The 27,368-nt window shown below is 40.5% G+C and overlaps 1 protein-coding gene across 28 annotated transcripts in view; it reads right to left on the bottom strand.

The window, feature by feature from the left end:
- The window catches only part of FGGY (FGGY carbohydrate kinase domain containing), a 452,310-nt gene that overhangs the window by 266,564 nt on the left and 158,378 nt on the right, over window positions 1–27,368 (bottom strand). For 22 of the 28 annotated variants that reach the window (XM_074005584.1, XM_065521686.2, XM_065521719.2 and 19 more), the window contains one exon: window positions 26,779–26,894. The exons of 4 other annotated variants lie outside the window; for them this stretch is intronic. In XM_074005584.1, the coding sequence (XP_073861685.1) occupies window positions 26,779–26,894 (116 nt within the window). Of the gene's footprint in view, window positions 1–2,394; window positions 2,510–3,354; window positions 3,504–26,778; window positions 26,895–27,368 lie in introns of those variants that run through there. 2 more of the 28 variants (XM_045370117.3, XM_065521724.2) reach the window with 2 other exon arrangements.

A 27,368-nucleotide genomic window follows, 5' to 3' on the forward strand; every position in this document is an offset into this window, starting at 1 on the left:
AGGAGCCTTGGGGCAAGGGGGACGGGGTGGGAGTGGGAGTGGTGAGAAGAGCATTTAGAGGTGGAGAAGCTTAAGGAGGTGATAATGAGTTAAGGTGGTCCAGAGCTCCTCAGGCACCCCAAAGAGATCAAGTATCTCTGGATAATCATCAGTTTCAGGAGTTTCTGTATCAGAGAAGCACCAGCCCAGGCAGGTTTTAGTTCCACCCTAAGCTTAACTAAGTGCTTCAGCAACTACAGATCTTAATGCTGAGTAACTGAGAAAGAAGTTGCGTGGATCTCCCTGAAGGCCGGTGAGTAGAAAACCACAACAATGTCTAGGGCAGAATTGCTTGGAAAGACTGTGTGCCAGGTACCATGCAGGTGCTGGGCCATAGCAGGTAATGAGATGGACATGGCCCCTGCCTTCATGGAATGTATAATCTGGCAGGAACATATAACCCATAATTACAAACAATCCATGAAAAATTCAAATGTGATAAGTGTTATAATAGGAAGTGAAGATCTGTGGTTTGCAGGGATAGACACACAAAGTCAACTGTGCATAGGCTTCAGGAAGCAAATAAAGGAGATGCAGAGAGAAATTAAACAATATAAATAATGCAAGTGATTCACTTCACCATCCTACACAGGGAGCTCAACCCTAGACTGGAGTGTAAATCAGCTCTTTTCTGGGTTGGCTTCAGTGTCTATTTTCTTTTCGTGTGAATATCTCCTTTTGCTACATCTGACCCTAATACATCCACTGTGTACAGTTCTATATACACTGAAAAACCTCAGGGGTGTGTCACTCACATCATGAGGGTCTATGTACACGACACTCCTTGGATGTATAACCTATAGCTTGGCTACATGTGACCTAGATTTTTTTCATACAACCTAGACTTTAAAATAGGACAGCTATCTCGAACAGGGAAGAAAGAAATACTGGAATTAATGTGTTAGACTTAGTGGAGATAGCTTATCGGTTTCCACTGTGCAGATAGTTCCCTCAGGGATTTTCAAGGATCCTCTTGGCTGATTCACTGTTGACAGTATGCGCTGACTTTGGAGCCATATCCTCCATTTTGATGGGATTTCACCACACAGTAGAGCAAATAAGTGGGATGTGGTCTACTTAGGAGAGCCTCCATATAGGTCATTTTCTTCTGAGACCAGGAGGATAAGAAGGTAGCCAGGATGAAAGGCTGGCAAAGCATCCCAAGTCAACAGGTAGGTACCTGTGTGTAGGTACCAAGGCAGGGGAGCACACGGTGTGCTCCAGGAACTAGCCCTGGGGCAGAGAAAGCCAGAAGGGGTAAGAGTCAACTTCCCATCACCTCCCCACATCTTACCAACTACAAGACTCCTTCATTTACTGGCACAACCAACACGAACCAAAGCACTTACTATGTGTCCCTGAATCCTTTAGATGCAAAGCTTCCCTCTTCTTTTGATTCACAACATTTATTTCTGCCTGCTCACAGGGCACTTAACGTGCATTGTCACTTCGGTTCCAGGGATATCCACTGGTTGCCAGCCACATATCAAGCACCAAGAGCTCTCCAGGATGTAGCGACATTGTGGTTCTGCACTTCCCTTGCTGCTCCTTGGCTTTTCTTGGGTGTTCAGGCCTTGTCTCCTTGACTAATGCATGGTCTCCCTCTGGGTGGGCTGTCATTCACACATCTGTGTGTCTGGCATAGTGCCAGGCTCAGAATGGATAATAAACACTGGTGAGGTATTGTCCCACACCTCTTATTACTGTTAAGTCTGAGGCACAGGGGCTCTAAGTGATGTGCCAGAGGCCAACTCACATAACTAGCAACAAGGCTAGGAGACAGGTCTCCTACATGGGGAAAAGTTGGAGTTTAGGACCAGCTTTACTTGTTTTTAAAATGTTGTCAAGTCACTTCATCACAGTGATTTAGAAAAAGTTCAAGAGATAGACTGAAGGTTTTAACTCCTGGCTTGGCTGTGTGATCTTGGGCAAGTTATTTAACCTCTCTGTGACTGTTTGATCATCTGTAAATGGGGGTAAGTCTCTTAGAAGACTGTTGAATGAGTTATGTGAGCTATTACAAATAAAGATCTTAGAACAGTTCCTAGCACATAGTAGGTGCTCAATGATAGCTAAACTTACTACCTTAATTTAACTGTTGTTCTCCCAAACCTTATGAGTCACCATTTTTATAAGTTATGATTAAGTATAGCTACAAATGTATGAAATAGTGACTTTTAATAAAGCAAAACAACAACAACAAAAACAAATTTCCTACACATATAAACAAAGTCCAGAGGTAGTGAATCCAAGGCTGGTACAGAAGTTCCATGAAAGCTCACTGTTCTGCCATCCTTGGAGTACAGCACCTGTCCCCCTTATCCAAAATCAATGCTACAATTCCAGCCAACCTACCTGACTTAGACCCAGGGGAGGGAAAGAGGATGGCCACTGCCTGGTCTCTGTAAAGGAGCCTTCTCAGGAATCCTGCAGGACACGTCTGCTTACACCTCATTGGCCAACACTTAGATGAACATGTGTAGCTGTAAAGGGAGCTGGGAAATGTAGTCTATAACGAAAGATCCTGATGTATCCCTAACAGCCTAAGTTTTGTTAATAAAAGGGATGACAGTGTAGATTAGATGGGCATTCAGCATTCTCTGAACTACTGGTAACATACCACTAGCTAGTGAGAAAGTTCAGAAGTTGATTCCAGCTTATCCTATTTTATCAAAGCTTTGGGATTGATAACAAATCAAAGGATATTTTCCAAGCACATTTTCTCAAGATCTAAAATCCTGCCTCCTCTACTTTAATTATTTTGAAAGCACATCCCCCCATATGGGTGTGACTCACTCTAAATTACTGAAGAATTGATTTTTTAAAAAGGTGTTTGCTGGCCAAGACTTTTGAACCATTTTAAAGAGCTGGAAAGATAATAAAACCACCTTTTCTTTTGAAGAATAGAATCATGGTTTTTAGAAAAGAGAGAGAAAAAAACTGAATGCTAAAATTAATGTGTCTACATATTCCTTAGTGACGGATAACCTATCGTTTATAAGTCTCTGACTTACAAAGAAAGATAAAAGCCCATACTCTCATCACTATCGTGGTGAATTTTATTTGAAAACACGTATTATTTACTTCACATTAATTATGGATTATCAATAATCTGAGTACCTTTTATTACCAAATCTTTTAAAATAATGCAAGTGAGAGTGACTCTTCATGGAGGCATTATTTACTGATGCATTTTTCCAATCACAAGGATATATAATGAGGCTCATAAAAAAGTCATGTCTGTGATTGAAAGTCCCTTTCAAATAAACATTACAGTCCTAAACAAATGCACTTTTAACACCCTGGCAAGCTTACCGGATTTCTACTGCATCACAGAGACAGTCCACAGGAAGGTGTTCCTTTAAGGCCCATGGAAAGAAGATGATGGAGCAGGTGGACCATAATAGAAAAGGCAGCAGGGAGACAGATGATATAAGGGAGAATGCAGAAGACATATCGGATCTGGCCCTATTCAGTGAGATGAGTCAGAAAACCAGGAAGCCAAATGAGTCAGCACCATCCCTATGAAAAATGCATGGATTCAAATGACTGGAGATCTAATTTACTGGTAAAAAGCATGAGATTTTGGAGTCAGGCCTGCTTTTGAATTCCTGTTCCTCCATCAAATAACCATGAGACTTTGGGATAGTTATCTACCCTCTGTGAGCTTCAATTTCCGTATCTGTAAAAGGAAGATAATTAATGGTACCTGTACCTCACTGGTTACTGGGGAAGTTCACCTGCTAATTCATGTAAAATGTTTGGCGACAGTCCCTGGCACATAATGCATACTCAACAAATGATAACCATTATCAGTACACTATTTCCTTTCTCTTATTTTTTTTTACAGTAGATATCTTCCCTTCAAGAGTCCTGTTTCCTTCATCTTTTATTTTTTTTCAAGAAGCCAAACTGTTAGGATGCGAGTAGAGATGACAATCTGAATTCATCTCCCTAGGATTTCTCATTTCATTGAAGCTGGAATCACAGTGAGGAAACTGCTTTAGACAAGGGTTTCTGCTTTTGCTGTTGATTTAAACCGTCACTATATGCTAAAAATGAAAATGCAAATTTTGGACAAAGCTAAGGTTTCATCTAGGGCAGGAAGGTAATGCCTAGGTTGGTAAAAATTAAATGAAAACACCACTTACTGACCTACCCCAATAAAGAAATACGTCAAAAAGCTAAGAACAGAATCAAACTAGATACAGAGAATAGACAATTTATGACTTAAAACCACAGTAGAAAATAGGCCTGTTTAGGAAAAGTTTGAAGTCACCATCACAAATCCTACAGAAGTATTTTATTCTCATAGGTCTTAGCACTTCCCTTTTAGTAATAACAATAAATTAATTATGTGTTTTCTCCTTAGTTGATAGGCATCTCACAGGCAGGGGCCAAATATCTTCACATGCGGTATCTCCAGTATGTAGCACAATATCTGCAAAGGGTATACTCAGTCAATATTAGTCTGGCAAATGAGTTAATAAACACATGGAGGACTGATTTTCATCAGCATTTTCCTCCATTCATGTCGAGAATTTTCCTGGCTAACCACCAAACTTGGCCAAAGTAGTAGGAAAGTCACTCCGTGAAGAAGTAGTATTTTTGGCCACACATCAATGAAGTTAGGCAGGTCGCTGACCCTCCAGGATGTAACAGCTGGAAGACACTGAGAGATCATCTACTCCAGTGGATCTCAAAGTATGGCTGGGGATCACCACTTGGGAACTTATTGGAAATGCCAGTTCTTAATCGCTCCCGAGAACTTCCGACTCAGAAACTCTAAGCAGGCCCAGGAATTAGTGTTTTAAGAATTCCCCCAGGTGGTTCTGATACATGCTCTGGTTTGAGAATCACTGAATTCAATCCTCCTCAGTTCATAGAGGAGAAAACGGAGGCCCCAGACGGAAATGTCAGTTAAGTTTGTTTTTTGAAAATCAACTTTTGTAATAACTAGATAATTTTAAAAGTGCCAAATTTACCACCTCTTAGCTTTGTGATGTTATTTCACCTCTCTGAGCTTCAGTTTCCTCACCTATAAAATGAGAAGAACGATAACACTTCATAGTAGTTATAATAATCAAGTGATACTACATATAAAAGACACAGAATATGGTGTTTATATATACATACACACAGACACACACACACACAGAGACACATGTATAAATCTATAATTCTCCGTGGGAAATACAGTCAAGATTCTTATAGCCAAAACTGTTTATATATATATATATATAAAAATATGCAGCTCTCTTAAATAAGTGGTCATTTTTGCTGAGGCAAACACTTGCTTGAAAGTGAAAACATTTGTCCATGATTCATATAATTGTGCTTGAGGTTAGAGTGTGCTACCATGAAGGCTACAGGCTTCATTTTAGATTTGTGTCTGGCAAGCCTGAGCCCACAGGAGGTTCTAAACATCAGGCTGGTTTTTGAAATAATTCCAGGGTGACCTAAGCCATTAAAAGAGGACTCAGCTGGTGATAAAACGATCTTGGTAAACATGATCATCAACTTGACAAACACATTTGTTTGGAAATGTATAACCCTTAGTCTGTACCCCTATAAACTGAATTTTCAGAATAGTTTAGTATACCCAAGAGAACACAGATCTTGATCACCATCTGGTTATTAGAGTCCCTGTCTTCCTGTACTTGCATAGCTGGGTTGATGATGGCATGGGGAAATAAATCAGTTACACTGGTCAAAAAGTAGTCAGCAAAGTCCTGAACTAGTATTCACAACCTCAGGAAACAGGATTCTATAAATCTGACTTGCTTTTCATATCAGTTTTTATAAGATACTCTGTGAAATAGATCCAAATACATACACATTCCCATGGGCAAACACGTGTTTCTTCATATACACAGGGGTAAGATAAAGTGGGGCAGTGTACCCCTTAGAAAGTCTCTGTCTTACCAAGTCAGAAATCTGTTCAGTTCATTCGCTTACTTAGACCGCTGGCCTTGCAAATACAATACCTAAAATATTGACATTGTACAATGGTGTGTCTCAGCTAAACTGCTGATGGGTCGGGCATCATGAAAACAGAACCTGCAGAAATCGGTACCTAGAGACTTCCATGTTGATAGCTAAAGAGTCAACAGAACCCTGAGGTTAAATAGGTGATTCATTTTTACAAAACAGATTTCTTAGTTTTCATGATTTTTAGAAATATGCCCTTTTACTCCCCTCTTGGTTCCCACATGTCATAGTTCTGATGAGAAGAGTATTTGCTGAGGAATAGGGATGTGCATTCAGGAAGAGAGAAAGCACTCTGCACAGGGCCACAAAGGACCACTGGGAGGAGATGAGACCCAGGTTGGATGGGGCTCCAGCTCAGCCACAAATTAATGGTTCTAATTATTTAATATTCCTGGGCCTTAGTTATCTTACTTATAACACAGAGTTGATGCTCCCTAACGTTTCTTTCTAAGTACTAACATTCTAAAATTTTTAAAAATTTAAAGAACTCTATAGGGGAAACAAAAGGCAAATTGGACCATATTCAATTTGGATCACATCATTTCCTTGTTTAAAATGTTTTAACAGTTCCCTGATGCCTAATGCAATAGTTTCTAAACATTTTGACTGTGCATGTCACTAAGAAAAAAGTCTTCAGATGGACTCCCAACATGGCTATTTATTACTTATAAACTGTATATAATATACTACTGAACTTATAAATTATATGTGTGCATGTCAAGAAGCATACCTAAAAATAGAATTTAAATAAAATGAAATAAAAATGAAGATAAATAAAAATACCAACATTTCTCTCCATACCCAGTAGACCATCTTGCTTGACATCACCTGGCGTGTAAGACCTCATTTAGAGGTTAACACATGGGGTGAAGTTTAAGTTCCTCAGCTGGAATAGAAGAAGGGCATTATGATTTTTTGGTCCCTGCCTACTTCTCTGTTTCCTCCCTCCCTATTCCCTGCCTCAAACTCAGTGTTCCAGCACCTTCTTCCCACACCATATTGCTCAGCACTGAACTGTATTCATGCTGTCACTTCTGTCAGCATCCCCTTCACTCAACTCTTTATCTGGAGAACACCTCCTCATTGAAGGTGGCACTCCAGGTTGCTTACCTAGTGCCCTTCCTCCTCTTCTTTTTAAATAACACAACTCTCATTTTATTGGAAGCTGAAATGTGACTGGCAAAAAAAAATGGATCTTTTCCCAGATTCCCTTGCAGGTAGTGGTATGTAATACAGTTCTGGCCATTGACATGTAGGCATAAGAGACTGAGTGAGGTTTCAGAGTTAACACTGGAACAGAAGCAAAGTCCATACTTTTGCCCTTTATCCTTATCCTTCTTCCTGGAACATGGATTTGATACTGGAAGCAAAACAAGACCATGAGAGCAGGTCTTGTGGTGAGAAGGGTTTCATGTGCAGAAAAACGAAAGATGTCCACTGAGGTCAGAGATCAATGGAAACAGTGGTGCCAGAAGGAGGGGAGACCATAATAGGGTTTTTGATTTTTACCCTAAAAGCATTGGGAAGACTTGGGAAGGTTTATGCTGGGAGGTCACCGGATTAGATTAGATTTTCATTATAAAAAAGTTCATGCTGGCTGTAGTGTTCAGGATGGATTGAAAAAGGCAAGTCTCCATTCAACGACAAGTGTTAGAAGCCTGTTGAATAATCCAGGTGTGAGATTATGGGAACGCATGCTTGTTAGCACTTTGAGGTGGAAAGAGTTCATGAATTATAGAGGTATTTGAAGCATAAGACTGACAGCACTTGGTAACTGATTAGATACAGCATATAGAAGAAGGTGGTGTCAAGGACTTGTAGAACAGACTATTGCTATTCATTAAGATTCCTAAAACAAAAGAACAACCCTTTCCTTTGTGCTTACAACCAGATGCTGAGTGCTGCTGGAGAAAATCACACCACAGTGCAGATTTATAATAAATTCATGACGACCCCTAACAGAGTTCTGTGTATCATTTGATATCCTCCAAGTCTTCTCTAATCATCTTTTCCCCATCCTCTGTACTTCTATTTTAAACCTTTTCCACATTCTGACTCTCTCACTTGGCTACCACCCTGTCAGAAGATCATCTCACTTTTTACTTCACAAAGAAAACAGAAGCCACATGAAGGGAAATCCCTTAACTTCCCCCTTCCGAGTACATGCTGCTCCTCAGATCTGAACCATTTTTGTCTTCTTCCTACCTATTAAAATAGAAAGTCTATATTCCAAGGCTAATCCTGCCTGCCTTCTCTGGACCTACCGTACTGATTCTCCCTTCTCTCTGGGTATCAGCAACCTGTCACTCACTACTAGAATCTTCTTCTCAGCAATCAGACATGCTCAAGCAAATCTCCATCTTCCAACAATCAACCAACCAAACAGCGAAACACTCTACCTATTTCCAACCATCTTCCTCCCCTAGTGACCACCCCATCTCTCTCTCCCCCCACACTCCGACCAAATTTCTTGAGTTATCTAAACTTTCTGGCTTCATTCTCTCAGCTATGATTCTAAGTCCTGACATCTGTCTTGGCTTGAACCCAGCTATATGACCTTGGGTGATTAACTTCTTTATGCCTCATTTTGATTTTCTGTAAAAAATGGGAATGAGGTGAGATGACTACACATCTCATCAGGTTGTTGTAATGTAACAGTCCACATTAAGCACTTGGCACAGCCTCTGTGCTCAGTGTTAGCTGTGGCTACTATACAACTTTATCTTCTGCCTCACTATTATAAGCAAGTGACTTTTACTAAGGTCCCTGAGTCACTATATCAAATGAACAATATCCAGTTCTTATCTCCCTTCCTTTTTCAGCATCTTTGGAGATTGTTCCCTCCCCTTCCAAAATCTCCTCATTATCTCCCTGCCCTTCACAGGTACATCCTTAGCCTCCTTTGCAGGCGCATCTTCCTCTACCTAGCCTCTAAATTACTAAAATTTCTCTTCTCCCTCCAGAGTCTCTCACATATCTATGGCTTCAAATATCATCTACACTGATGACTTCCAAATCTCTATTTCTAGCCTTTTTTCCCAGCATAGATCCAAATGCCTACTCTACATTTTTATTTAGATATCTCAAATGCACAAACTCATTATCTTGCCTTGTTTTATTTAATTCTCCTCTGAAACATATTGTATCTGTATCTCTAATGCTTATTTATTCATTCATTTACCAAATTATCTATTGAGTACCTACTATGTTCCAGACATATTTCTACATGCTATGTTATAAATTATTTCAGGCAGCTTATAACTAGTAGGCAAATATAAAATGAGGTAAGTGGGATCAAATATTAAATAAACCAAACATGGGAACAAAATAAGTTGAGGTGAGGTTATAGCTTTATACCAATGGCTTATAAATCTACTATAGATGAGTCTTCAATATTCTGTCAATTCCCAAGCAGCCAAAGGGGTGAGGGATATCTTGCAGTTACTCTACATGATACCCACGAGAGACAGAGAAAATAAAAGTAATTACTCAGAACAACTAAGAAAAACTAAAACTTATCTGGACATTAGGATAAGACAAGATTGTTCCCACGAGGCCTGCATTAAGAGGTCTCTGTGTGGGGTCATCCAGATTACCAGAGACAGGTATCACTTTCCCCATCTGGAAAGTGGTTGAACTGAGTGGCCTTCGGAGGTTAAGTAACTTGTTTGACACCAGTCACAAAGGTAGTAAATGGCAGGGCCAGGATTCAAACTCATGTATATCTGGCTCCAAAACTCATGTAATTTCTATTACTCCAAAGTGCATTTTAAAAATAAATACTGCCCCCCCACTCCATGCCCAGCACTGAGTCAAAAATAGATCTCTACATACAATGTCGATAACAGAACAACATATGACATCGCAAAAGCTCTGGATTTTAAAGATCCCCTGGCAGTTTCTGTGCTTTCAATTTAAAGACACATGAATGGGGGAGGGAAGCAGAACATGAAGTATTAATAAACACCGTAAAATCATTACCTGGTCCCTTAAGTAGCCTCTGAAGTAAGGGCAGTGGGGGAAAATTACAGTGGGTTTTATTTTTTTTTCCCCTCATAATAGATTGTACATTTCAAGAGCTAAAAGGGTATGAAATTTTAACGGAATTTTTAATGTCTTTCTAGGTTTTATGATACCACAAAGAGATCATCTTTGTTCTCCTCACCACAAGAACAGATGGGTAGCAAGGGTGGTGGCTCCATGACTCACTACCTCCTCACGCCCGCAAAGACTGTCTAAGCAGCAGGCAAACTTCTGGGATCAATAGGGTTCACAGCAACGCAGTGTCTGCCAGCAAACCTTGGAGGAGGCCATTAGTCAACTGGTGACCTGCCACCCTGACCACTGCAGCCCTCTGATGCAGATTCTCAGAAAGGTTAGCTGGTGCTGGGAAACTTAAAAGGTCATGGGTATCTCGGAGTCAAAACTCCACAGAACCAGAGCGAAGAGTACTGCAGAGGAGCTACAAAGTCAGAGGTAAGGGCCACAATGGAGGCCAAAGTCACCACCTGCTAGCTGTGTGACCAAGAAAAGCTAAGCAGAAGAGCTACGATGTGTCACATGCAATAGAGAAGGCCAACCATTGGGAATGGCTGCCTTTCAAGAACACTGAAATAAATGACCTCTAAATGGATGACAATAATGGCATGAGGTCAGACGTCCAACTGAGATCCAGAAGCAAGTCCCAAGTCAATAACTTTCACAAAGCAAGGAAAAATAAATCCAAAACTGAATTGTGAATTTTAATGTGATTAAGACACATGAAGTTTTGCAGGGTGTCATACTGTTCCCTTATTCTTCTAGAATTTCAGAGGAGCCGAGATGGTTCCAATTTACTGGACAGCCACATCTTCAGCCCTCTTCTCCCTGTGCTTTTTCAAAGACAGAGAGGGAGGAAGGAACCTCTGAGGCAGCACTTATCTTCTGTCATCTTGAATAATCTCAAGTCAGCATTGAGGAGGGGGATGTCAGACAACTCTCAATTAAAATCTAGATCTATAATTTACTAATATTTTGACCTTGGGCAGGCAATTTGATGTGACAACCCAAAACTGTTCAACTGCTTCTTAAATTCACTGGCTTTAAATTATGTTTTCCATCTGGAGCATGATGTCAGTACCTTTCATAAATGTGAGGCCCAGAATGAAACATGTGACTTCAGGTATCACTGGACTAGAACTGGGACTCTTATTGAACTTGGTCTGAGAACTGCAGCTGTATCAGCAAAGCCCAGGCCAGGAGACTGCAGCTTCATGGACAGATGTGCAGGATCTAGAGCAGACCTGTCTCTGGCTCCATTACTTACTGTGTGACCTTGAGCAATTTACTTAAACTCTCCTTGCCTTAATTTCCTCATCAGTAAAACGAATATAGTAGTACCTGTCTAGACTGGTTAAAGGCATTAAACAAGTTAATATCTATAAAGCACCTAGGCAAGACTGATTAATTTTGGATAGGGACGAGTGCTAAGAATAAAATACAACAGGGAAATGGAATACTGCTGGAGTAGAAGAAGGGACTGTTTGGGTGGTAAGGGGAAGCTCTTCTCTGATGACACTGAAGCTGAGATCTGAACAAAGAGAAAGAGATAGCCCATGTGAATATTTTGAGAAGGGCCATGCCAGACAGAGGGCAGAGTTAACGCGAAAGCTACATAAACTGGAAATGTCTGAGGGACAAAAAGAAGGTTATTGTGGTTGGATGATGACTACGTGGGGGCATGGTAAGCAATAAAAGTCAGAGAGAGATCACGCAAGACTTTGTTGAATATGGCAAGGAGTTATTTTTTTTTTCCCAACTGCAATGGGAAGCCGCTGGAGGAATTTAAGCCGGAGAGTAACATGATCTGATTTACATTTTTAAAATATCACTCTGGCTGCTGTGTGGAGAATGGATTATCAGAGGGAAGGACAGAAACAGGGAGACCATTTATGAGGCTAGCACACAAATCCAGCAAGAAATAAAACTATTTTTAACTACGATACTAATAGTGAAGAGGGGCAGGAATGCCTCATTCAGGGTCCACTTTGGAGCAAAGCAGAAAGGACTTGTTGATAGGTTAAATGTAAGGTATAAGAGGAAGAAGAGAAGCATCAAGAATGACTTCTAGGTTTGGGTCCTGAATGACAGGGAGAATTGTGACACCTTCTACTGAGATGTAAAAGACCAAAGCTCATCAATTCTGGCTTCCCCAGGTGCAAAACTGAAATAAAACCTATTTTACAAGTTTGGTGGAAGAAAAAAATATGATAGTGCATGAAAAGAAATACTCTTCTAAGTTGTAAAGCACTGTAGGAACATTAACCATTATTAATTAACTAGTTATTATTACCAACATATCCTGTATTTTTTTAATTTGCCTGTAGATATGCACCCCTCTTTTCATGGAAAAAAGCTAAAGACCACCAGTCATGTGGACCTGACGAATTCAGGAAAACCCTTAATTCCAATTAAGATGACTCTCAAGGAAGGCTTGTGATTATGAAATGTGATTATAATTTAGAAGCAGAAATCTAATTAGTTTTATTGTATCTTGGTTGGAAAAAGGTTGTGTGAATCCAAGGATGAAGCTCAGAAAAAAAAAAAAAAAAAAATCCCAAACCTAGAAGTTGGCAATAATTACCCGGGATTATTCAAGGGGTTATGGTCTTTGGCAGATAACCTACCACCTAGAGAGAAATCTGAATTCAGAGGAATGGACAATCATTATGGTAGTAAGAACTATCATTTTCTGAAGATTTACTATATGCTAAGAGCTTTACCTGCATTATTACCTTTAATCCTCATGATATACTTATTAATCTTCATAATCTACTAACTGAGGCTGAGAAAGATCAAGTAACTCACCCAAAGTTACATAAGCAGAAATTTCATTACAGATGACAGTCAGAATTGAAGTCAAGTCCATGTGACCCTGTTGACCAATCTCTTAACTATTAACAAGGCAACCATTAACATATTGCTTATTTATTCTAGTTTATCTACATCAGTCACTTAAGGGCTTGATCAGTGTGTTCCTAGATCCAAATGTCTCTGACTTGGGCAAAGTCCAGTTCCTACATTTGCATGACTGAAGATTGGACAATGGATTGGGTGAATTCACCTACATAAATCTTTCTTTCCTTGACATTCTTCTAGTGGTTAGCCTCCTTCAAATGTCAGTATCCAGATTGGCTAAATGTCCTCACATTGCTGAAAAACTCAAACAGGAGAAGTGGCAGGGAGGAACAGAACCACCACAGGACCAGGGGTCAGAAGACCTGGTTTCTGGTCTCATTTCTGTCATTAAAATGCTGCAGCACCAAGGAAATTCACCTCACATCCCTGAGCCTCAATGTTTTATCTATAAAATGAGTGCATTACAGCAAAATCTCTATGATCCCTTTCAGCTCTGACAATCACTGATTCTCCAGCAGTAGGAAGAGAAGTTGGGGGTGACCTCACTTTTGGGGGACTTCCAATTATCTTTCAGATGCCATATTGAAAGGAGGAACAGTTCCAGAGCAAAACCTCTGAAAGCTATTACCTTGTATCACCATGATGTGGTCAACACTACTCCTTTGCCCTTCTGGCTCTTTAGGGCTATTCCTGGAAGGGCCAGCAGCTGAAAACAGTACTTCTGGGAATCTAAGGAGTGGGAACACAGCGTTGGAACAGAGTGATGCAGGAGTGAATATTCCTGTCCTCCAGGTGCCAAGGTGTACTTACAAATGGTAAGAACTAACATTTCTACCAGCTTCATAAACCACACTGCCCTGTGACATCTGATATCACATTCCAGCTTCACAAAAAACCTTTATGGAAGGGAGGGTAGCTAAGGCGCAATGTATGTGATTTTAAAAAAGAAATGGGCTTACCCCACCACCAACCCCCACCCCCCCCACACACAGCTTCATAGGAGCCACAAACATTCTAAAATGACTCCTAATGCCCTCAAGTTTTATTTATTGCATTGGCAGGAGTAGTAATTAGAGCCATCTCTTGAAAGGAATGGAGTGAATCTTGCCATGTTGAGTCTCTAATCGGTGGCCCCATCTTTGAGGAAAGTTAGAAGTTCCATTAGAAACTAGCCTCCCATCCACTCTCCTATCTTGCCCACCACCACTCCTCTCCACCTTGCTTCAGGTCCACTATGCTCCATCCACACCCAACAGTTCACACATATCCTACACTCTTCCATGCCTCCATGTCTGTGCCTGCACTGTTTCTTCTGCCTTGGAAGACATTTCCCCTCTCTTCTGGTAAACTACTACTTAAATTTTCCAGACACATAAAACGCCATCTCATGAGAAAATTTCCTTGATACCACCAACAGTGCCAGTGACTGCCTGCTCTGCTTCTCCATGGCACCTTGGATGTCTGTAGACTTACTGAAAAACCTTGAGATTACTCATTCATTTACCCGCCCCTACCCCTAGTAGACATGAGGTCCCCAAAGGGATGATGAATTCACTTTTGTGTCCCTAGTACTTAGCCCAGCAACTGGCACACAGGAGACACTCAGGGAGTGTGGCTGGATGGATGCATGACTGGAAGGATGGCTAACTGGCATGGAGACCTCCAAGTCATTCTTTATCAGGCAGAAATTCGATACTAAACAGTAAAATAAGGCATCAATACTCAGAGGATAGGTACTTGCCTTCAGATAGGTACTTTCTGAAGATTTACTGTATGCTAAGAGCTTTACCTGCATTATTACCTTTAATCCTCATGATACACTTATTAATCTTCATAATCTACTAACTGAGGCTGAGAAAGATCAAGTAACTCACCCAAAGACCTAGTTCTGTTACTTAGACAGGAATGAGAAGGATGATAAGAGGATAAGGTAAGATCAAAAGCTCAGGGTGACAGGCAAAGGCAAATCTCAGTCCAGAGTACCCACAGGGATGGCCCCTATATTACTCCATTTTCGCACTGCTATAAAGAAATACCTGAGACTGTGTAATATATGAAGAAAAGAGGTTTAATTGACTCACAGTTCCACATGGCTAGGGAGGCCTCAGGAAACTTACAACCACGGTGGAAGGAGAGGGGGAAGGAAGGCAGGAGATAGCAAGAACAAGCAAGGACAATGCCAAACATTTATCAAACAATCAGATCTCCTGAGAATTCCTTCACTATCAAGAGAAAAACACTGGGGAAACAGCCCCCAGAATCCAATCACCTTCCACCAGGTCTCTCCCTTGATATGTGTGGATTACAATTTGAGATGAGATTTGGGTGGGGATGCAGAGCCAAACCATATAAGCCTCCCTCAGGACAAGGGAGGTAATGGTGTGATGGGCCCCATTTAGCCTAGAAAAGGCTGGGATTACCTGTAGTTAAAGATTTCTCCAGAGCACTCAATATAAATTAGAAAAATTGGCACTTATATCACATGATACAAAGATGAAGCAGCACTTCAGCAAAACTCTGTGAGGACAGAAATAACTGAATTATCTGGCTCATTCACATCAAAATGAAAAACAAGCCACACACTATAAAGAACGAAGAGATGAATCCTTGTAAACATGTCCAGTTTTACTGGAAAAATTCAGAATATTGAATATTAATTGCCCTAAACGGATTTTACAACATCCACAACTATGTATGCCATCACTGGATTCAGGCTTCCAGCACTGGACATAATGCATGTTGTTGCTAGAAACCTCTATGGTTTGTTTACAAAAGGGAATTTCCTCTTCTTTCCCCTAAAATGAAGTAGTATTTGTGAGAAAGCTCCCATTTCCTGCTTTAAAATCTCCCTTATTCCATCCATGGGAGAAGGAATCACCTAGCTGGATCCCTGAGACTTAAAAGATTGTATAATAGTATCCATGAGGCCATGTTAAATGGGAAATGGGGTCACAGGCCTGAAGTGGAGTCCATGAAGGCTTGGCATGTATCTCTGTGATGGTTTGAATGTCCCCTTCAAAAGTCATATTGATATAAAAAAAAGTTCAACATCACTGATCATTAGAGAAATGCAAATCAAAACCACAATGAGATACCATCTCACACTAGTCAGAATGGCTATTAAAAAGTCAAAAAATAACACATGCTTGTGAGGTTGTGAAGAAAAAGGAATGCTTAAACACTGTTGATACACTGTTGGTGGGAGTGTAAAATAGTTCAGTCATTGTGGAAGACAGTGTGGTGATTCCTCAAAGACTTAAAGACGGAAATACTATCTGACCCAGAAATCTCATTACTGGGTATACATCTAAAAGAATATAGATCATTCTACTATAAAGACACATGCACATGTATGTTCACTGCAGCACTATTCACAATAGCAAAGACATGGAATCAACCTAAATGCCCATCAGTGATAGACTGGATAAATAAAATGTGGTACATGTACACCATGGATTATTACACAGCCATAAAAAAAGAACAAGATCATGTCCTTTGCAAGGACATGGATGGAGCTGGAGGCCATCATCCTTGGCAAACTAACACAGGAACAGAAAACCACATATCGCATGTTCTCATTTTTAAGTGGGAGCTAAAGAATGAGAACACATGGAATAACACACACTGGGTTCTTCTGGAGGGTGGAGGGCAAAAGGTGGGAGGAGGAAGAGGATCAGGAAAAATAACTAATGGGTACTAGGCTTAATACCTGGGTGATGAAATAATCTGTACAACAAACCCCCATTACACAAGTTTACCTATGTAACAAAACTGCACTTATACTTTTGAACTTAAAAGTTAAAAAAAAAATGAACTAAAGCTCAGCACATTAAAACAAAAAGTCGTGTTAAAATTTCATTGCCATTGGGACAGTATTAAGAGGTGAGACTTTTAAGATGTGATTAAGCCATGAGGGTTCTGCCCTCATGAATGTATTAATGCCATTGTCTTAGGAGGCACTTCTGATAAAAGAAAGCCCAGACCCCTCTTGCCCACTCTCATTCTTGTGTGTGCAGTCTCACACTCTTGCAGCCTTTGCCATGGGATGATGCAGCAAGAAGGCCCTTACCAGATTCCCAGAAGTTATTGGCACCCTTGGACACTGCAGCCTCCAGAACCCTGAGCTGAATTAAACTCTGCTGATTATAAATCACACAACCTCAAGTATTCTGTTATAGCAGCAGAAAAGAACTAATACTTTCTTCTTGAGCCACCCTGTACTCAGGCCTGTGGACTCTGAGTTCATTAATCAAGCTGATCAAGTGCAGCTTGCTTCAGGCAAGTATAGGTGGCTTCTTTTCTCTTTGTCTCAACTTATTGGCCAGCCAATGGGTGGATAAGTCAGTATTGCGCAGGTTCCAAAGTCTAGCCAGATTCCAACAACAGGTAGAAGATCCCTGAACTTTGATTCAGTGTGACCAAAGACAATACTGCACTCTTGCCTCAGGTGGCTCTGTTCAGGTGGCGTATCAACTTGATCGTGTTGGATAAGCTTTTTGATGTGCTGCTGGATTCAGTTTGCCAGTATTTTATTGAGGATTTTTGCACTTTTATGTCAACAGCATATACCTATCATTAGTTCATTGGTTAAGACTCTTTTTTTTTTTTTTTTTTTTTTTTTTTAAGACAGAGTCTTGCTCTGTTGAGCAGACTGGAGTTCAGTGGTGTGATCTCGGCTCACTGCAAGCTCTGCCTCCCAGGTTCACACCATTCTCCTGCCTCAGCCTCCCGAGTAACTGGGAATACAGGTGACTGTCACCACACCTGGCTAATTTTTTGCATTTTTAATACAGATGGGGTTTCACCATGTTAGCCAGGATGGTCTCAATCTCCTGACCTCATGATCAACCTGCCTTGGCCTCCCAAAGTGCTGGGATTACAGGTGTGAGCCACCATGCCCAGCCAAGGTTCTTTACTTAAAATTTTTTTTAAATTATACTTTAAGTTCTAGGGTACCTGTGCACAATGTGCAGGTTTATTACAAATGTATACATGTGCCACGTTGGTGTGCTGCACCCATTAACTCGTCATATACATTAGGTATATCTCCTAATGCTCTCTCTCCCTGCTCACCCCACCCCATGATAGGCACCAGTGTGTGATGTTCCTCGCCCTGTGTCCAAGTGTTCTCATTATTCAATTTCCACCTATGAGTGAGAACATGCGGTGTTTGGTTTTCTGTCCTTGCGATAGTTTGCTGAGAATGATGGTTTCCAGTTTCATGTATATCCCTACAAAGGACATGAACTCATCCTTTTTTCATGGCTGCATAGTATTCCATGGTGTATCTGTGCCATATTTTCTTGATCCAGTCTATCAATGATGGACATCTGGGTTGGTTCCAAGTCTTTGCTATTGTGAATAGTGCCACAAGAAACATAACGTGTGCATGTGTCTTCACAGCAGCATGATTTAAATTCCTTTGGGTATATACCCAGCAATGGGATGGCTGGGTCAAATGGTATTTCTAGTTCTAGATCCTCAAGGAATTGCCATACTGTCTTCCACAATGGTTGAACTAGTTTACAGTCTCACCAACAGTGTAAAAGTGTTCCTATTGCTTCACATCCTCTCCAGGACCTGTTGTTTCCTGACTTTTTAAAGATGGCAGTTCTAACTGTTGTGAGATGGTATCTCATTGTGGTTTTGATTTGCATTTCTCTGATGACCAGGGATGATGAGCATTTTTTCATGTGTCTGTTGGCTGCATAAATGTCTTCTTTTCAGAAGGGTCTGTTCATATCCTCTGCCCACTTTTTGATGGGGTTGTTTGATTTTTTTCTTGTAAATTTTTTTAAGTTCCTTGTAAATTCTGGATATTACCCTTTGTTAGATGGGTAAATTGCAAAATGTTTCTCTCATTCTGTAGGTTGCCTGTTCACTCTGATGGTAGTTTCTTTTGCTGTGCAGAAACCCTTTAGTTTAATGAGATCCCACTTGTCAATATTGGCTTTTGTTGCCATTGCTCTTGGTGTTTTAGACATGAAGTCCTTGCCCATGTCTATGTCCAGAATGGCATTGCCTAGGTTTTCTTCTAGGGTTTTTATGGTTTTAGGTCTAACATTTAAGTTAATTTTTGTATAAGGTATACGGAAGGAATCCAGTTTCAACTTTCTACATATGGCTAGCCAGTTTTCCCAGCACCATTTATGAAATGGAGGATGCTTTCCCCATTTCTTGTTTTTGTCAGGTTTGTCAAAGATCAGATGGTTTTAGATGTGTGGTATTATTTCTGAGGGCTCTTTTCTGTTCCATTGGTCTATATCTCTGTTTTGGTACAAGTACCATGCTGTTTTGGGTACTGTGGCCTTGTATTATAGTTTGAAGTCAGGTAGCGTGATGTCTCCAGCTTTGTTCTTTTGGCTTAGGATTGTCCTGACAATGTGGGCTCTTTTGGTTCCATATTAATTTTAAAGTAGTTTTTAAATTAACTTTAAAGTACTTTTGTCCAATTATGTGAAGAAAGTCATTGGTGGCTTGACGGGGATGGCATCAAATCTATAAATTACCTTGGGCAGTATGGCCATTATCACAATATTGATTCTTCCTATCCATGAACATGGAATGTTCTTCCATTTGTTTGTGTCCTCTTTTATTTCATTGAGCAGTGGTTTGTAGTTCTCCTTAAAGAGGTACTTCACATCCCTTGTAAGTTGGATTCTTTGGTATTTCATTCTCTTTGTAGCAATTGTGAATGGGAGTTCACTCAAGATTTGGCTCTGTTTGTCTGTTATTGGTGTATAGGAATGCTTGTGACTTTTGCACATTGATTTTGTATCCTGAGACTTCACCGAAGTTGCTTATTAGCTAGGGAGATTTTGGTCTGAGACAATGGTGTTTTCTAAATATACAATCATGTCATCTGCAAACAGGGACAATGACTTCCTCTATTTCTAACTGAATACGCTTTATTTCTTTCTCTTGCCTGATTGCCCTGGCCAGAACTTCCAACACTATGTTTAAAACAAGTGGTGAAAGAGAGGATCCCTGTCTTGTGCCAGTTTTCAAAAGGAATGCTTCCAGATTTTGCCCATTCAGTATATTGGCTATGGGTTTGTCATACATAGTTCTTACTATTTTCAGATACATTCCATCAATACCTACTTTATTAAGATTTTAACATGAAGGGCTATTGAATTTTGTCAAAGGCCTTTTCTGCATCTGTTGAGATAATCAAGTGGTTTTTGTCTTTGGTTCTGTTTATGCAATGGATTATGTTTATTGATTTGCATATGTTGAACCAGCCTTGCATCCCAGGGATGAAGCCAACTTGATCGTAGTGGATAAGCTCTTTGATGTGCTGCTGGATTCGGTTTGCCAGAAATTTATTGAAGATTTTCACATTGATGTTCATCAGGGAGTATTGGTCTAAAATTCCCTCTTTTGTTGAGTTTCTGCCAGGCTTTGGTATCAGGATGATGATGTCCTCCTAAAATGAGTTAGGGAGGATTCCCTCTTTTTCTATTGATTGGAATAGTTTCAGAAGGAATGGTACCAGCTCCTCTTTGTACCTCTGGTAGAATTCAGCCGTGAATCCATCTGGTCCTGGACTGTTTTTGGTTGGTAGCCTATTCATTATTGTCTCAGTTTCAGAGCCTGTTATTGGTATATTCAGGGATTCAACTTGAATGGCTTAGTCTTGGGAGGGTGTATGTGTCCAGGAATTTAGTCATCTCTTCTAGATTTTCTTGTTTATTTGCATAGAGGTGTTTCTAGTGTTCTCTGATGGTAGTTTGTATTTCTGTGGGATCAGTGGTGATATCCCCTTTATCATTTTTTAATGCGTCTATTTGATTCTTCTCTCTTTTGTTCTTTATTAGTCTTGCTAGCAGTCTATGAATTTTGTTGATCTTTTCAAAAAAATAGCCCCTGGATTCACTGATTTTTTTGAAGGGTTTTTTTGTGTCTCTATCTCCTTTAGTTCTGCTCTGATTAGCTTAGTTATTTCTTGCCTTCTGCTAGCTTTTGAATGTGTTTGCTCTTGTTTCTCTAATTCTTTTAATTGTGATGTTAGGGTGTCAATTTTAGATCTTTCCTGCTTTCCCTTGTGGTCATTTAGTGCTATAAATTCCCCTCTACACACTGCTTTAAATGTGTCCCAGAGATTTTTGTACTTTGTGTCTTTATTCTTATTGGTTTCAAAGAACATCTTTATTTCTGCCTTCATTTCATTATGTACCCAGTAGTCATTCAGGAGCAGATTGTTCAGTTTCCATGTATTTGGGCAGTTTTTAGTGAGTTTCTTAATCCTGAGTGCTAGTTTGATTCCACTGTGGTCTGAGAGACAGTTTGTTGTGATTTCTGTTCTTTTATATTTGCTGAGGAGTATTTTACTTCCAACTACGTGCCCAATTTTGGAATAAGTGCAATGTGGTGCTGAGAAGAACGTGTATCCTGCTGATTTGGGGTGGAGAGTTCTGTAGATGTCTATTAGGTCTGCTTGGTGCTGAGCTGAATACAAGTCCTGGACATCTTGTTAAGCCTCTGTCTCGCTGATCTGTCTAATACTGACAGTGGGGTGTTAAAGTCTCCCATTATTATTGTGTGGGAGTCCAAATCTCTTTGGGTGCTCCTGTATTGGGTGCATATATATTTAGGATAGTTAATTCTTCCTGATGAATTGATCCCTTTGCCATTATGTAATGGCCTTCTTTGTCTGTTTTGATCTTTGTTGTTTTAAAGTCAGCTTTATCAGAGACTAGGACTACAACCCCTACTTTTTTTTTGCTTTCCATTTGCTTGGTAGATCTTCCACCATCCCTTTATCTTGAGCCTATGTGTGTCTCTGCATGTGAGATGGGTCTCCGGAATACAGCACACTAATGGGTCTTGACTCTTTATCCAATGTGCCAGTCTGTGTCTTTTAATTGGCACATTTAGCCCATTTACATTTAAGGTTAATATTGTTAAGTGTGAATTTGATACTGTCATTATGATATTTGCTGGTTATTTTGCTCGTTAGTTGATGCAGTTTCTTCCTAGCATCGACAGTCTTTACATTTCGGCATGTTTTTGCAGTGGCTTGTACCAGTTGTTCCTTTCCATGTTTAGTGTTTCCTTCAGGAGCTCTTATAGGGTAGGCCTGGTGGTGACAAAATCTCTAAGCATTTGCTTGTCTGTAAAGGATTTTATTTCTCCTTCACTTGTGAAGCTTAGTTTGGCTAAATATGAAATTCTGGGTTGAAAATTCTTTTCTTTAACAATGTTGAATATTGGCCCCCACTCTCTTCTGGCTTGCAGACTTTCTGCTGAGAGGTCTGCTGTTAGTCTGATGGGCGTCCCTTTGTGGGTAACCCAACCTTTCTCTCTGGCTGCCCTTAACATTTTTTCCTTCATTTCAACCTTGGTGAATCTGTCAATTATGTGTCTTGGGGTTGCTCTTCTCGAGCAGTATCTTTGTGGTGTTCTCTGTATTTTCTGAATTTGAATGTTGGCCTGCCTTGCTAGGTTGGGGAAGTTCTCCTGTATAATATCCTGTAGAGTGTTTTCCAGCTTGTTTCCATTCTCCCTGCCACTTTCTGGTACACCAATCAAACGTAGATATGGTCTTTTCACATAGCCCCACATTTCTTGGAGGCTTTGTTTGTTTCTTTTTACTCTTTTTTCGCTAAACTTCTCTTCTCACTTTATTTCATTAATTTGATCTTCAATCACTGATACGTTGTCTTCCACTTGATCAAACTGGCTATTGAAGCTTGTTCATGTGTCAGGTAGTTCTCATGCCATGGTTTTCAGCTCCATCAGGTCATGTAAGGTCTTCTCTACACGTTTATTCTAGTTAGCCATTTGACTAATCTTTTTTCAAGGTTTTAACTCCTTTGTGATGAGTTCAAATATCCTCCTTTAGCTCAGAGAAGTTTGTTATTACCGATCTTCTGAAGCCTACTTCTGTCAACTTGTCAAAGTCATTCTCTATCCAGTTTTGTTCCGTTGCTGGAGGGGAGCTGCATTCCTTTGGAGTGGGAGAGGCAGTCTGATTTTTAGAATTTTCAGCTTTTCTGCTCTGTTTTATCCCCATCTTTGTGGTTTTATCTACCTTTGGTCTTTGATGATGGTTATCTACAGATGGGGTGTTGGTGTGGACATCCTTTTTGTTGATGTTGATGCTATTCCTTTCTGTTTGTTAGTTTTCCTTCTAACAGTCAGGTTCCTCAGCTGCAGGTCTGTTGGAATTTGCTGGAGGTCCACTCCAGACCCTGTTTTTTGGGTATCACCAGTGGAGGCTGCAGAACAGCAAATACTGCAGAACAGCAAATACTGTAGAACAGCAAATACTGCTCCCTGATCCTTCCTCTGGAAGCTGCATCTCAGAGGGGCACCCGGCTGTATGAGGTGTCTGTCAGCCCCTACTGGGAAGTGTCTCTCATTTAGGCTACATGGGGGTCAAGGACCCACTTAAGGAGGCAGTCTGTCCAGTTCTCAGAGCTCAAACACCGTACTGGGAGAACCACTGCTCTCTTCAGAGCTGTCAGACAGGGACATTTAAGACTGCAGAGGTTTCTGCTGCCTTTTATTCAGCTATGCCCTGCCCCCAGTGGTGGGGTCTACAGAGGCAGGCAGGCCTTGTTGAGCTAAGGTGGGCTCCACCCAGTTCAAGCTCTGCAGCCACTCTGTTTACCTACTTAAGCCTCAGCAATGGCAGACGCCCCTCCCTCGACCTCGCTGCCACCTCACAGTTCAATCTCGAAATGCTGCTCTAGCAGTGAGCAAGGCTCCATGGGCATGGGACCCACCAAGCCAGGAGCAGGAGATAATCTATTGATGTGCCATTTGCCAAGAATGTTGGAAAAGCCCAGTATTTAGGTGGCAGTGTCCCGGTTTTCCAGGTATAGTCTGTCACGGCTTCCCTTGTGTAGGAAAGGGAAATCCCCCAACCCCATGTGCTTCCCAGGTCGAGGAAACCCATTTTAAAAGCAGCCTCCCTCCTCTCAAGAAACTGTCTCCTGCCCTTTACCTTCATTTCTGCCTCTCACTTACTAACTTCTTGGACTTGGAATTTACATTTATTCTTTGCCTGGCTTCCCTGGTCCCAAATAAAGGAATGATCTATAAGCTAATACACTGAATCCCTTCATATGACAAACCCTGTTAGTAATGCAAATAATCACTCTATAATTCAGCCATGTTGAACACATGAATTTTCATAAAGTGGGCTACCCCAATAGTAGAACAAGAGATTTTCTCACGAATTAAAAAGGCAATTGGGGCATGCTGAAATGGCACCTGGATAATCAATTAGAACAGGTGGGATGTTGCTTATCTTCCTAAGGGTCCTTTCTCCCTGCTGATCTCTTCTTTCCTGTGTGCTTTTGATAGATGCCTAGGATTAGATAGGTAACTTGGGAATTAGTCATGTGGAACTAAAGGTCAAAATTTATTGACACAGATCAGTTTGTTGGATGATTTTATTGAACACAGATCATTTTATCAGTAGGGCTATATAATCCCCTACCCAAAAACTGTGTTTCATTTTTCTCCATCAGTTCTGAATATTAAGTCAATTTGCACAGTTTCAACTGTAAAGAAATTTCTATTCAACTGTAAAGAAATTTCTACTATATTCTTTCGATGCACAAAACTATTTTTCCTTACTTTGTATAATGTTCCCAAACCAAGCCATCCAAATACCTCCTTGAAAGAAGGCATTAGGTAGTAACATTTTAGCTTTAGAAACTTGCATGTAGTTACTTAAACCCTGTAAATTTTTTCTCCTGTCCTTGAAATACACCATATAAATGTTGCATTTGATCCTTAACTTACACTTCATAAATAATTCATTTTAAAAAAATTCCTCCATAAGACCATCAGTTGCTGAGGTGTTCAGTTTTCGGGGAAAGCATTTATTTACTGCATGGGCCCAGGAAGCCTGGTAAACACTTGGCTAAAAGCTCCACATGGAGCAAATTATGGTAATTGTATTAATGCTCAAATCCAGGATGCTCAATGCTCAAATCTGCTAAAAGGTTTTACACTATATTGTCCACATCTTGACGGGCAATGAGGCCATTGGAAATGTTTAACACTTCATAGGGAGGCTTTTGAGATTCATTTTTCATAGTTCCAAGAATTGCTAAAGAATGTCTAGAGGTAGCTTCCAGAGGAGTTTCTGAAAGTCACAACTGAGAATAAACAGCCTCTTAAATATCTTCTACTTTGGGTTCAGACTGAAACTACAAGCTCAGGTCCCCAGAAGTGAAAATCAAAGGAAACATCACACAATTAATTTTGATAAATGGGTAAGTTTTAATTCATGTACAGCAATATTCTGCTTAATGATATGTCTCCTTAGGACATCCATTAAAAATCCATTAACTTAACAGGGAAAAAATCTAATAAAGTTACTCTGGAAATTTTCTGCTAGATTAACATTATGGACTTCTAATGAATATTTCTTGTAGATACTGCTCCATTAGCAGAGCTAATATACTAATTAAACATGTGTCATGTGTGAGGCAGGAAAGAGGAGCAGAAAAATATAACAGTAATCAGAAAATCAGAGTTGAAGTTGTACTCAACTGCCAAAGATAATGTTAAAATCAGTAAATATCATTAAAGATTTTTAAAGCAAAGAGTGCCAACCTCCTAGTACAAACCATCTCAATATTTTAAACAAAAAGTCACTGAAATATGAAAATATGCCATGCCCTGTGCCAGGACAGGAAATACAAAGGTAAATAAGTGAAAATCTTTATGTCAAAGAGCTCACAGTCTAGTGAGGAATCAAGATACATAAACAGGTAATCAATATATATGCTAATAAAGCTATTTTCAACATACCATGGGAATATTCAGCAAAAAACAACTAATTTTTTGGAGGGCATATACATTTTACAAATAACTTAAACCATTAGGTAACTGAAGCTGAAATTTGTGTCCCAGTAAAATATTAGTTCCTTCCAGGTCCTCCCAGTGGGAGAATTTCAATCCTGACTTACCATTTATTGATTCCATGCCTGGTTAGGCAAGGTTACTAATCTCTCTGATTCTCATCTGTAAACATGCAACAGTGCTTTTGTCAGTAGTTGTGAGAAATATATAAAACAAGGTACATACAAGCACAGAGAAATGTGCTTGGGGCATAGAAGATGTACTTTACTACCCACATAAAAGGCCTTTTTACCTGTTCACAGCCTTGCCTTGTCCCGTGAACCTAATTTATAAAATTATTTTCCTAATACTGACTGGAAGCAGTCCATACACAGCCCCTTCAGTATGCTATTCCCAAGATACTCCTTACAAATATCTTCCTCGGTCTAGCCCAACAAATTTCTCTCTCTTTCTCTCTCTCTCTTCTTCCCCCCCCTCCTTCAAGACAGAGTTCTGCTCTGCCTGTTGCCCAGGCTACGGTGCAGTGGCACCATCTCAGCTCACTGCAACCTCCTCTGCCTCCCAGGCTCAAGCAATCCTCCCACCTCAGCCTCCAGAGTAGCTGACACTATTGACACGTGCCACCACGCCAGGCTAACATTTGTATTTTTCTTGTAGAGATGAGGTTTTGCCATGTTGCCCAGACTGGTCCCGAACTCCTGGGCTCAAGCAATCTGCCTGCCTCAGCTCCCAAAGTGCTGGGATTACTGGTGTGAGCCACCACGCCTAGCGCAATTTCTGATTCTATATTTCAATGCAGATTTTCATAGCATGTATCTCCACTCAGTTCATATAAATGTTAAGGCAAGAGCCTAATAGTCATGGCCTACCCGTCATAATTAACTCATTTGTCTTGGAAAAAGTAAACTTCATTCCTGTGTTTTAATGCATACAAAAACAACAAACATACAAACCACAATAACAGCAAACCCACCAAGATCCTCCAGTGCACATAATCACTCTACAGATGTTTTATTCTTTTACCTATTTTGCTGTAATTATCTGCAACAAAGTCTTCCAAACCAATCATTTTCCAGAAACTGTCATCCCAGCCTCTCTCTGCTGAGTATGTCCACTTACACACCAGGGAGCAGAGAGACCTAAGAAAACAGAAGAAATATAGAACTGATCATATGAGTGAGGCTTCCTTTATATTTTGCAAAATACCCATCCTGATATCTGCAGAGGTATTAAAGAAGTAGAATAAGCCAATGTAGATAATGACACATCCCTGCTTAGGTAAAAAGTCTTCACGGATACCTGTTAATTATGGATAGTACCTTCCTTCACTTTCAAAAGTCTCAGCCCTGGCTGGGCATGGTGGTGCACGCCTGTAATCCCAGGACTCTGGGAGGCCAAGGCAGGCAGAGCACTTGAGGTCAGAAGTTGGAGACCAGCCTGGCCAACATGGTGAAACCCCGTCTCTACTAAAAATATAAAATTAGTCAGGTGTGGTGGTGGGTGTCTCTAGTCCCAGCTACTTGGGAGGCTGAGGCAGGAGAATCGCTTGGACCCAGGAGGCAGAGGTTGCAGTGTACCAACATCGTGCCACTGCACTCAAGCCTGGGCAACAG

The sequence above is a fragment of the Macaca fascicularis genome, chromosome 1 (genome assembly GCF_037993035.2).
Source record: "Macaca fascicularis isolate 582-1 chromosome 1, T2T-MFA8v1.1".
NCBI classification, from domain to species: domain Eukaryota; kingdom Metazoa; phylum Chordata; class Mammalia; order Primates; family Cercopithecidae; genus Macaca; species Macaca fascicularis.